The sequence below is a fragment of the Corylus avellana genome, chromosome ca6, assembly GCF_901000735.1.
Source record: "Corylus avellana chromosome ca6, CavTom2PMs-1.0".
Classification (NCBI taxonomy): Eukaryota; Viridiplantae; Streptophyta; class Magnoliopsida; order Fagales; family Betulaceae; genus Corylus; species Corylus avellana.
The window spans coordinates 28,709,291-28,721,836 of NC_081546.1; the positions used below are offsets into that span (position 1 = coordinate 28,709,291).

General features: G+C 32.7%; 1 protein-coding gene across 1 annotated transcript; it reads right to left on the bottom strand.

The window, feature by feature from the left end:
• Nucleotides 1-749: 749 nt before the first annotated feature.
• Nucleotides 750-4,720, bottom strand: LOC132185035 (uncharacterized). Its single transcript, XM_059598853.1, has 9 exons — nucleotides 4,561-4,720; nucleotides 4,398-4,448; nucleotides 3,974-3,995; nucleotides 3,493-3,607; nucleotides 3,117-3,149; nucleotides 2,182-2,307; nucleotides 1,678-1,784; nucleotides 1,523-1,594; nucleotides 750-1,266 (listed from the first exon to the last, which is right to left on the bottom strand). Exons 1-9 carry the CDS (start codon nucleotides 4,693-4,695, stop codon nucleotides 878-880), a joined length of 1,050 nt encoding a protein of 349 aa, XP_059454836.1. The 5' UTR covers nucleotides 4,696-4,720; the 3' UTR covers nucleotides 750-877.
• Nucleotides 4,721-12,546: the final 7,826 nt, after the last annotated feature.

A 12,546-nucleotide genomic window follows, 5' to 3' on the forward strand; every position in this document is an offset into this window, starting at 1 on the left:
TATAAACGTGGGATGGATTTGGTGTATCCACTACCCTATATTGGCAAAAGAATGCAAAGTTAGATGGAGATGGGGCATTGAGTGTATGACACGTTGTTGAAACTTCAAGGAATAATTAAAATCTAGCTTTCAAATTAATAAGCTTGGACCACTCCTAACAGCCGCCCAGTTATCAAATATTCAAGCCCAGAGTATTCAACTATTCATGGGAAGTCTCTTATTGGTTTTTTTTTAGGTTGGAAAGTCTTATTTGGCCTCAAAGAAAGATGTGCCTCTTAAAGTAGGAGTGGCAAAATTGGTTTTATGGTTTAGGTTTGAGTCGTGACGAGTCATGAATATAATATATGATATACAAATAGACATGGATATAATTTAAATAATTAATCGTGTCAAAACTCTTTAAACCTAACATGATCTGGTTAATTAAACGGGTGACACGACATACCTAGCAGAAATCATTTAAAAAAACAAATTATGTTGAATTGACGCGAATATGACCTATTTTTATCTTACTTTGCTGACTTATCAATGTCGACAAATCTTTGAATTTTTTTTTCAGGTTGATACAAGAGTTGATTGGTATAACTACATTAGCATGGTAAAATAAAAATAAAATATTACCTTTTCAACTTAGCAGAATATGAGAGGCTGCACGTACACACAGGTTTTTTTATTTTTTTATTTTTTTATTTTTTATTTTTTTATTTTGTCTGGCGAGTACATGATTTATATCACAAGAACAACAGAGGTACAAATGACAAGGTATAACAGCTACACTATAGTATAACCTTGGCTAGACACTACGTTCATCATATACATTCTGTTCTTAGTATTGATCTTAATGGACTGAAACTGGAATACAATCAAGAAGAAAGCTCTAGTTGCCACTTTTAAATAAAACATGCTCTTCTTTTAATGTGGTCTTATCTCCAACAACTGAAACCCAAGTTTCTGCAATTTTATCCACTCTTCCATCCAAAATTTCTACTGTAGTGAAGGCTCTCATAGTGCCACTAGACTCTGGTGGTGCTGAAAGAGGAGTTTCAATATTCATGAAGCTTCTGTCGCCAGTGTCTTGTTCATCAATCAATCTTTTAACCCTAGGAACAATGGCCCCATTCAAGTATATAGTGTTGTCAGCTCCAACCACAATCATTTTCCGGAGGCCATTTCTATATGCCAGCTCTTTATGCATGTGACCAAAGACAACCATTGGGATACAGACCTTGCCAGTCTCTTTGAGGAGGGATATAGCTTGTGCTAGATCTGTACCATTAGATAAAATTGCAAGGTAAAGACATTATTTTCTCTTACAAGAGATGAATAAAATGCAATAATCAACCTCATTAGGTTTGAAGGGTCACCAAGTACAGCAAGCCAAAAGGCAAAGCAGGATAGTGAAGTAAATGTAGTGTGCAGTGTAGAACACCAAAACCTCAAAAGTAATCCGGCCTTCACAGTGAAAGAGCCACCATCCAGGCTTCAATAACACCAAAAATAAGCTGAAAACTAGTAAAATTACCAGGATCACCATGGTCACCTCCCCCCAAAACCCAATCTTTTCCACAGATGTCATCCAAATTAGAACCAAGACCTGCCCATAAATTTTCTTTTTAAGTAATATTGACAAATTGTCCAGATAGCTGAACTAAAATTTTTTTTGTCAGACTGATACACCTGTAGGTCCATTATGTGCAAGAAATATAGCCAAATGGCCCTCTGGTGTGCCGAAAGCAGCTTTATAGATTCTCTTAGCACTTCCATCCATGTCCTCAACTCCATATCTAAGAGCAAATTCCAAATTGATAAGTTGCAATTTAAGTTAGAATGACAACAACAAGAGTGAGACTCCATATTTTAACATCTCATCTGCATGCTAAAAGAAGTAGTTTCACTCTAGTTCTATAGCAGCTGATGCCTATGAAGAGAATAGATGTCCAACAAGCTCATGCAACAGGGATGCTTGAAATTCAGATTTAATATACAAGGAGATAATGTTAGGAACAATCAATATTATTTATAAAACAAACTATAGAGATAATCACGTAATTACTTCATAAACAAGAGGGCGCAATAGAAAGATGGTGTGATGCAGATAAAGCGAACTGTTTATAACTTTGACATTTGAAAGTGGCAATAAAATTCCAATTTCAGAAAAAGTTGCTGCAACACAAGACATACCTTGCAGACAGAAGCCTTTTCCGAAACAACTTCTCTCCTCCACAAGAAAATGGCCGTCCACCCACAACACTTAGTTTTATCAGAGGAAAGTCTAAACGCCGATAAGCTACATGTTCCTCACCGAGACTGATTGGTTGCAAAAAGTATTTTCAGTGTTAACACAATTCTTAAATGATTCAAACATAAAACGTACCCTTCTAAGAAAATAATCAGTCGGTTTATTCATTCATCAGAATTTTCTAGCAATGCCGTGAAATTTACTATGCCCTATTTGCATTTTCCCATAACTGCCATGGTTTCGTAAGCAATGGGCTTTCCAAACACAGTTTACAGATCTTATCAGGAACTTCTCAAGCAGCTAAAGAGATCCACTAGTCAATTTACGATATCCCTTTCTCCAATCATAATTTACCTTTTTACCACAAATTGCTGTTTTTAGAAGGTCCTTCAAAATTATTTTATAGTACAGCAAAAGTACTTGGAAAAATGGTCTGCTGAGTACAGCAATCGGGATTTCCGGTAAGAACTAAAGGCCCAAGACTTGGGGCCATATTCAAGGGATGACATCCATTTGGCTTGTTTATTAGCACATTTGGCAATTCAGGAGTAATCGACTATCTACAGTAATCTCAATATGGTGGTCAATATAGGCAAAGAATCTTCAATAATTAGTCAACAGAACTTGCCCTCCAACATGTGAATCCAAGGCTTCTGGTATTAGCCCGTCCCTTCATGGGATAGATTTTATAGAAAATGAAAAAACACAAAAAGAAAAAGAAAAAGAAACGGGCAAAAAAGAAGAAGATGAAATTGCCGACCATGTCATCATGGTTATATTGTCAAGCTAATTGACTAATAAAAAAGAGAAACAATATATTAGATACAAAAAGGACTTTTCAGAATATTTGACAATCTTAGAAGTAGAATAATCTCACCACTCAAGCTGAAGTTGAACTCTGTCCTTCTTCCTGGTATTCAAATCAAGGACTTAATTAAGCCGACTATTAGTGAATCCATATTAGAACTTACTTTAACTAATCAGAAATGTAGTTATCAGCTTTAAATGTGCATGACACATGTGCGAAGAGGAGAGTAAAAGAACATAACCAATTCTATTTTAAAAAAAATTGTGGCAACAACATAACCAAGCTAATAAAGTGTACAAAATATAAGAGTAAAAGAAGCCCTCTAATAAGCATATCATTAATAATTGAAACATACCAATACACTAGTTCTACCCAAGAAGGGAATTACTTACAGGGAAATAGAATAAAAACTTTTTTTTTTTGATAGGTAAGAATAAAAACTTACTTGACAGAAAACTGTTGAGTAAACCAGGAATCATGGTTTCCCAATATAACTGCTTTAGCAAATTCAAGACTTGCAATACTTTGAACAAGTTCAACATTCTCATTACCAAAATCACCTGAACAAAATCCCGGGAAAAGAGGCCGAACACAAAGCAAAACAGAAGAAAGATTTAGGCAATTTAAATCAGCAAGTGAAAATAGATCTTACCACCTATCTTGCCCAGATACAAAAACAAGGCGCAAACTTGGCATTCTGTGGACACACTCAGTGTTGGTTAAGTGCGCAAAATTTATTTGAATGTATGGATAAGTCTAGAGTTCGTCAGACATATGGAAGTGTCACGAATTCTGGGGTCTAACATTGACACAGCTCTTCCATATACATTTCCAGGCCACTTAGGTTACCGGTTAAACAGGCTAAATGAACTTAAAGATATAAACGAATGCAAGATAGGTGATCAGCGAGGGAGAATGGAACCTGCCTGTAAACAGCACCAAATCCGGCTGCATTTCACCACAAACCCATATTAAATGAGATAAACACACAATTTTTTATCACATAAAGCTAAAACAACACATATGAAGGAAAACTAAAAAGCAAAATACAATTGGCAGTAATTAGAACACACTTTTTTTTTTTTTTTCTTTTGGGTGCATTTGGAAGTTAAGTTAACATAATTCACTTCTTCACAACTAATATTTAACATTACTCACTTTACTTAATTACCCATCAAAATTTCTGCTTATGTATTTAATTACCCATGAAATTGTTATATCATAACCATAATTCCAAAGCAATGAATTTCAATCTATTACAAATCCCAAAACTTAATTTTTTTTCCTGTTGAAATTCTAAATACAATTTTTGGGTCCAACAAAAGTCAAAGATCAAAGAGAGAAAATTACCTGCAGAAATTGAAGTGCCTTTGTATCTTCTTCAAGATTCCAATCATCGTGCTTCAAAAACCATAAAAGAATTGTCAGCAATGGAGCAAGTATCATCATTTCGAGCTAGGGTTTCAAAATTCAGTCAAGAACAAATGCAAGAGAGAGAGAGAGAGAGACTCACGACGTCGCCGACGACTGCGATTCGAGTGGAGGCAGACATGGGAGAGCGAGTGGAGGAGTTGGGGTTGGACGAAGCGGAGGGAGAGGAACTGGAGAGACAGCAGAGAGTGGACGCGTGCACCAACGCGCTTAACATAGGGGGCTTCTTTGTCTCAGAGTGACTCAGCTAGTCAACGGATATGGCTGAAGTACGTGATTAAAATCCTAGGGCCTACACGTAAATCACTAGTTGCCTAAAATTGTAGGGCCTAGGTGATAAAATTTTTCAAATAGTAGTCGTGATAAAATGATAATTTCTTTTTTAATACCTTTTAGATTTTTTATTTTTATTTTTTATTTTAAGGAAAATCATTCTGATTTCATTAATAGAATAATTAAGAGCATAAAAACTCTTACAATCACATAACATAAAGTTTTGAAAGATTATATCCGAAGTTGAAAGATTACACGTTATAAAAGGCCTAAAACATACAGATCTTACATTGAAATCCTATCTATGACGTCAAAAATCCGCAAAGCTTGCCCAATCTTCAGCTTATAAAACATGTCTACTCTATGCAAACTCCTTACGGGGCAAAGGTAGCGTATTTCCCAGGCATGAACAAAAATCCCACACCCAAACTATTTCCTTCACGATCCGAAAGCTATAAAATTATTCACATCCTCATACCAAAGGCTAAGACAACAAAACATACACGAAAATACAAGAAAATAACAAAGTAACAAAAACCCACAAACCAGCAACACTATCGGAGTGAGGAGCGGAAGGAAATTGTTGGAAGATTATGGCCGGAGTGCAAAAGACATAAAAAGCCTACAAACACAAAAGGAAGGCCGCCGAAAGAATTTGGCCGGAGCGCAACAGACCACACATCAGTGCATGGTTGCCCAAAAAAAGATGCCGAAGGTGCCAGTGGAAGCGGGCAGAGCCGATGAGCGCGGGGAGGATGGAGGGGAGGAGCCATTGGTCCTTGTTAATATTAAAAATGATAAAATACATATTATTTAATAAAAAAGGAAAACTTAGTGGTGAAATTGTTGAATATGGATTCTAGTCCAATTGAATCCATATAACGGCAAAATATTTTTTAATCTTTAATATTTGTTAGAAAAAATAATTTAGATCTTTTTTTTTTCTTTGGCCCTTAAAATTCTTTTATACAATACGACGTTCTTAAAATTGAATCTCTAATTTCGTCCAATTACATAATTAAAGAGTTAATTTTTTTTTAGTGGATGACATGACTCGAATTACATACTAACACGTGCCTACCATCGTACTTTATATGTCTTCAAAGCAGCTTGGCCTATAATAAGTATCGGGTTCACGGCTTTAGGTACGACACTATAGCTTTTAACTTAAATGGTTTTAAAGGTTTGGACAGCCAAACCTTAGAATAGATGTTGGGTTTGACGTCCAGTATAACTAGTAATAGGATAGGTACTATATATGCTTAATTACAAGATAAATATGTTTACTTTTCTACAAAAAGAAATTAAAACCATTTAAGATTAGAAAAACTTAAATGCTTTTAATTTCTTTTTGTAGAAAAGTAAACATATTTATCTTGTAATTAAGCATATATAGTACCTATCCTATTACTAGTTATACTGGACGTCAAACCCAACATCTATTCCAAGGTTTGGCTGTCCAAAGCGGCCATCATAATGTTTTTGCTTATTTAATTTGATTTTTCTAACCTATGCTACAAAATAGCCCTCCACACGAGACACTTCTCTAGCTTATGTGGCTTAAGGTAGCATTAGGTTGTACTAATAGGTTATTCATTCTACTGTTAGGTTTATTGGTCTATATACGGTTCCTTTATGTATAGATTGTAGAAAGGGTGAAAATGTAGTTTCGGTTGGCGGTTATTAGCTAAAATTGTTAACCGTGACCACCTAGGCGGTGAACCGACGGTGAGAGCTTAGTAACTCTAATAATCGTTAACTGCTTTTTAAAAGAAAATTTTAATTTTTTAATTTTTAATTTTTAATTTTTTTTTTTAAAAAAGAAACAAAATGATGTCATTTCTATGGTAACTAAGACATAACCCGCGTTATGCACGAGATTCATCTTTATAATTTAAACGCATCCCCATCTTACTTTTTATGTGAAAAAATTTATCATGCATCTTTTAACGAAAAGGCATACTAAAGATTATACACCAGTACATTATTGAATATGCATTTATTTTTTGAAGTGTTCTGAACATGTACTTAATGACACAATCACACACAGATGAATTAAAACATAAGACTTTTAAATTTAGTTTAATTTATATAAACTAAAACATGGTAAAATCTTTGTTCCCGTCGGAGTAGTTTAAAATGAAAAGAAGTATAAAGAGAAAAAAAAAAATAGCAAGAATAAAAGTTGGATTCTGATTTTCAAAGCATTAATAGAAATTAGTAAGAATCTATTATATTGTTTGTGTCATACTTATTATATTTCAATACAAATAAAACTCGTATACTTCTGAACATTTGAAGAAGAAGAAAAAAAACATAGAGAAAAAGAAACAAAATAATAAAAAAAATTTTACTCAACATATAATGTAATTAAATAAAGCTTCTCACATCAAATTGAACACTTAATTATCTATTTTATGTTTCCAAAAAAATGATTTTTTTTTGCACAGTAATCAAATAATTTTTTGTTTTCTTTTGCTTGAAAATTTTAGTATAACACAAACGAAAAAAAAAAGAAAATCTCATAAAACATTCAAATGAATTACAACATATTTGTAAAAATGTTAAAATATTTGTTCTCAAGTGGGTAATTTAAAATGAAAATAATCGCAAGATGAAAACATGTGGATTTTGATTATCAAAGCATTAGTTTTTAATATTATTAGTCTGATACTATTATATTTCAATGAAAATGAAAATTCATATAATTCTAAACATTCTAAAAAAATACAAAGCAAACTAAACAAAATATTTTTTTATAAATACAAAACAAAATCTTTCACTAAACCTTTAACGCAATCAAATTAATCAACACATAAGGTACAATGCTTAATATTTCTTTTACAGTTGGAGCGATATGCTCCAGCTGGTTTGAATTAATCAATGAGAAGGCAGTCTTTTCTTCTTCTTCTTCTTCTTCAAAAAAAAAAAAAAAAAAAAGAGGTAAAAAATCGACTAAATCACATAAACAAAACAAAAAATCAAGTAAACCATAAGAGCCTTTATTTAGTTTAATTCATATACATTAAAACATGTTTAAATCATTGTTCGTATAAGTATATATGATTTAAATTGAAAAGTATAAAAAATTAAAAATAATAAAAAAGCAAGAAGAATACACAAATTATAATATAAAAAAGTAGTAAGAATATTTAATATTTTTAGTGTGATATCTATTGAAAAAAACATATCAGCACTTTTTGGTACTCTGTTTCCAATTTCCTAGCACCAAATTCTATATATTGTTAAAAAAAAAAAAAAAAAAAGCAAGAAGAATACATGGATTATAATATAGAAAATTAGTATGAATATTTAATATTTTTAGTGTGGCATCTATAATATTTCAATACAAATCAAACAAATATAATTTTGAACATTTGAAAATATACATATATATATATAGAGGAAAATAAACAATTTTTTTTTTTTGTTTTATTAAAAATTTGTTCCTTTAGATATATATACATGGTTTAAAATGAGAAGTATAAAGAAAAAAAATAGCCTTTTAAAAAAAATGGGCTATATGGTATTTTTTATTTTTTATTTCTTTTATGACTTATATGGCCGATTATGAGTAGTATGTTTTTAAATTCTAAATGTTGTCTTTATATAGTTTTGGAAAGTAATAAATTCTAAGAAAATAATATCGTACATTAAATTTGTAAACTTAATGAAATCACATATAAGGAAAATTATTGAAATATAATTAAATGCTTTTAATTAAGCTAATTTAATGACTGGTTCACTCTTAAAAAACCGGTTTACAAATTATGCCTTAGAATTTCTGCTTAATTACCCACTTTACTTACTTTACTTAATTACCCATCAAAATTTCCGCTTATGTATTTAATTACCCACGAAATTGTTATACCATAACCATAATTCCAAAGCAATGAACTTCAATCTATTACAAATCCCAAAACTTAACATTATGATATTCTTAATTTTTTTTCCTGTTTAAATTCTAAATACAATTTTTAGGTCCAACAAAAGTCAAAGATCAAAGAGAGAAAGTTACCTGCAGAAATTGAAGTGCCTTTGTATCTTCTTCAAGATTCCAATCATCGTGCTTCAATTCAAAAACCATAAAAGAATTGTCAGCAATGAAACATTAAGTATCATCATTTCGAGCTAGGGTTTCAAAATTCAGGATATAAGAACAAATGCAAGAACCCTAAACCCTATACCTAACCTATTACTAGTTATACTGGACATCAAACCCAACATCTATTCTAAGGTTTGGCTGTGCAAAGCGGCCATCAGAATGTTTTTGCTTGTTAATTTGATTTTTCTAACCTATGCTACAAAATAGCCCTCCACACGAGACACCTCTCTAGCTTATGTGGCTTAAGCATTAGGTTGTACTAATAGGTTATTCATTCTATTGTTAGGTTTATTGGTCTCTATACACTGTTCATAGTTTTTAGTAAGAGTAAAAATGTAGTTACGGTTAGCGGTTATTGGCTAAAATCGCTAACCATAACTGCCTAGGCGGTTAGTAGTTTCAACTAATCGCTACTAACTAGGCAGTTAAACCAGCGATTAGTTGTTAATAACCCTAATAACTGCTAACTGTTTTTTTTTTAAAAAAAAAACATTTAAAAAGAAATAAAAATTAAAAAGACAAAACAAAACAACGTCGCTTCTATGGTAATACGACAATACCCTACTACCTACGACATCCTTTCTAAATTCATATATATATATGACGTCGTTGCATGTATTATTATTATTATAAGCAGTTGGCAATTAGTGATTAACGATTAATGGTTAGCAATTTTTTCAAAACTTAAAACCACTAACCGGAACCACCTAGGTAGGCCATTTCGGCCCTAAATTTTAGTGTGATTCATAAATGTATTCATCATGATTTCAACTTTACCATTAAAAAAAAAAAAAAAAAAAAAAAAAAACTTATAATATTATTAAGGGTTAATAACATTTTTGGTACCTGGGTTTTAATGTTTTTATTTTTCTCCTTAGGTTTTAAAACATGACAAATCTAGTACCTCAGATTTTGGAAAAGACCGAATTACCACCTCCGTTAATTTCCATCAATCCCCACTAACGGAAGTCCACTTTATCGTTATTTATATCGCGACACGTGTCATAAAATTCAAAATAATTAAAAATAAAAATAATAATAATAAAAAAACTAAACCTAAAAAAAAAAATTAAAAAATTAAAAAGTTACCGGCGAGAATATCACTCCCGTTGCTGAGAAAGTAGATCGAGAGGACGTCGTTATAGACCCTTTTTTTGTTTTTAAGACGCTGAGAGATCACTGTTTTGATATCATTCTTCCTCTGTGATTTTTGGTGCAGTTTTGGATGGGTTTTCCTCGTATTGCGGTCTAGCAATAGGAGCTGAAAGATCACTGTTTGACATGAAGTTTTCTTTGTGATTTTGGGAAATAAAGTTGCTGAAACACTGATTTCCAGATGGGTCATGCTTAGATTTTGATATTAATCACATATAGGAGTATTGGAGTGGCAGAGCTATTGTGGGTTATTTGAGAAACTGGAATTGGAAATGGAGGATCAGGCAGTTGTTGGTCATATATCTCCCCTGAATATATTGAGGGAAGAAGATGAGGAAGATTTTCGGAGTGGTTGCGAGGATGAGGAAGTGTGGAAGGAGACTGAAGAATCCGTGAAGGAAGAGTCAAAAGACGATCTTGATGAATTTTCAGTGAATCTTTAATTTTTTAATTTTTTTTATTATTATTATTATTATTTTTTTAATTTTTAATTATTTTTAATTTTAATGACACATGTCGCGATATAAATGGCGATGAAGTGGACTTTCCTTAGTGGGGATTGACGGAAATTAACGAAGGTGATGATTCGGTCTTTCTAAAATCTGAGGTACTAGATTTGTCATTTTTTAAAACCTAAGAAAAAAAAAAAAAAAAAACATTAAAATCCAAGTACTAAAAAGTTATTAACCCTATTATTAAATCACAAAAAAAACAAGAACCATCTTTCATCTTTGTCAACATCAAGGGAGGAAGATAGAGGAAGCCTACCAACTGGGGTAAGTGATATATAAATACAAAGTATTAGGCAACAATGTGTCAACCTTCTCCACCACAGACAAATTAAATGGACCAATCTAGCTATATATAGTGCCTCCAATTCCCATTGACCATTTAGCCAGTTCATCACCGACATAGCATTGTAAAATAATTAATATTCCACATATATATCCGTTTAATTAATTTGTTGGCTTGTACTGCTTGGAGAAGGGACCATAAGGCCGGACAACCTGATCGCTAAGAAAACATTGACTTATCTTATATACACTACTCCCTACCCCAAAGTTGAGAGCCCCCATGTACTAGCTAGAATGGTCACAACCATGCAAGTAGTGAAAAAACTCAAAATATCCTTGTGAATGATTTCAAAATCACATGGATAGGAGTGTGTCAAGGCCTAATCATTGATTTGATACACCCTTAACCCTCATGACCTAATATCTACAACGGTCCATTCTATTTTGTGACTTAAACCCATGATGTGTGTTGGCTCTTATACTAATTGTTAAAGCCTAACCATTGATAATCAAAAATCTTAATATTGTTAGATATTAGTTTGGTTAAACCTTGATCATATTACCCTTGGGATCATGTGAAGCATTTGAAAACTTTATTGAGATTATAGTAAGTGAATTGGATCAAGGTTGAAGTCTTGTAATTTCACTTTGATGCTTATACAATTACTTTTATTGATAATGTACCTAATATTCTATTAGGGTGGGTGAATTAAGTTAGAACATCTCTTAACTCAGAATCCGGATAGGGAAAACAAAATTGATTGTTAACGGAGCTCGTATTGGGGTTTTGTTTGTGTCTAATTCTAGTTAGAACTAAACTCATTGAAATTGGGGCATATGTCCCATAGCAAAACACAAAAAAACACGTGTCTCAATCTCAATGCATCTGGTTCTATTCATCCAAAAAAAAAAAAGAAAAAGAAAAAAGTTCATCCATATCCCTCGTATCCTTTATCCATCTTCTTTTCTTTGGATAATTGTAATTAAGCTGACATTTTAGACCAAAGCTATGTTATAGACTACTGCTTAATTCGGTAATTTATGCTATAGCAAGCTATACGTACGCGTAATAAATGATATATATATCCTTTCATTAATTCTTTTGACCTCTATATGATAATAAAACTCCCTCTAATAAAGTCTTCATTGAAACTGTCAATGGCTTGATTAAAATTAAAGTTCAACCACACTATCTTATACGCAATTTGCCTTCTTAATATATATTGTACTATCAAAGGCAAAAAAAATAAAATTCAGATAATTAATTAACTCAAAATCGGGGAAAAAGCAGAAGAAGAAAAAGCTATATATACGTATGATCTCAAAGCTCCAAGGAATAGTACACTGCCTACAATTCCCTTGCAATGGCTTCGAAAACACTTGCATATGTGCTTTCAACCTTCCTTTTCCTTCTCCAACTCCACCTCTCTGCAGGGCAGACGACTATCGTGAAAGCTGCATACTGGTTTCCCGGCAGCGAATTCCCGGTGTCAAGCATAGATTCCACCCTTTTCACCCATCTCTTTTGTGCCTTTGCCGATCTAGACTCCACCACCTACAAAGTCACCATTGCTTCCACAAACGCAGTTCAATTCTCAACCTTCACCCAAACCGTGCAGCAAAAAAACCCTTCAGTCAAAACCCTTTTATCCATCGGCGGCGGAGGCTCCAGTCCTTCAACCTTCGCTTCAATGGCTAGCCAAAACAGCTCCCGTAAAACATTCATAGATTCCTCCATACA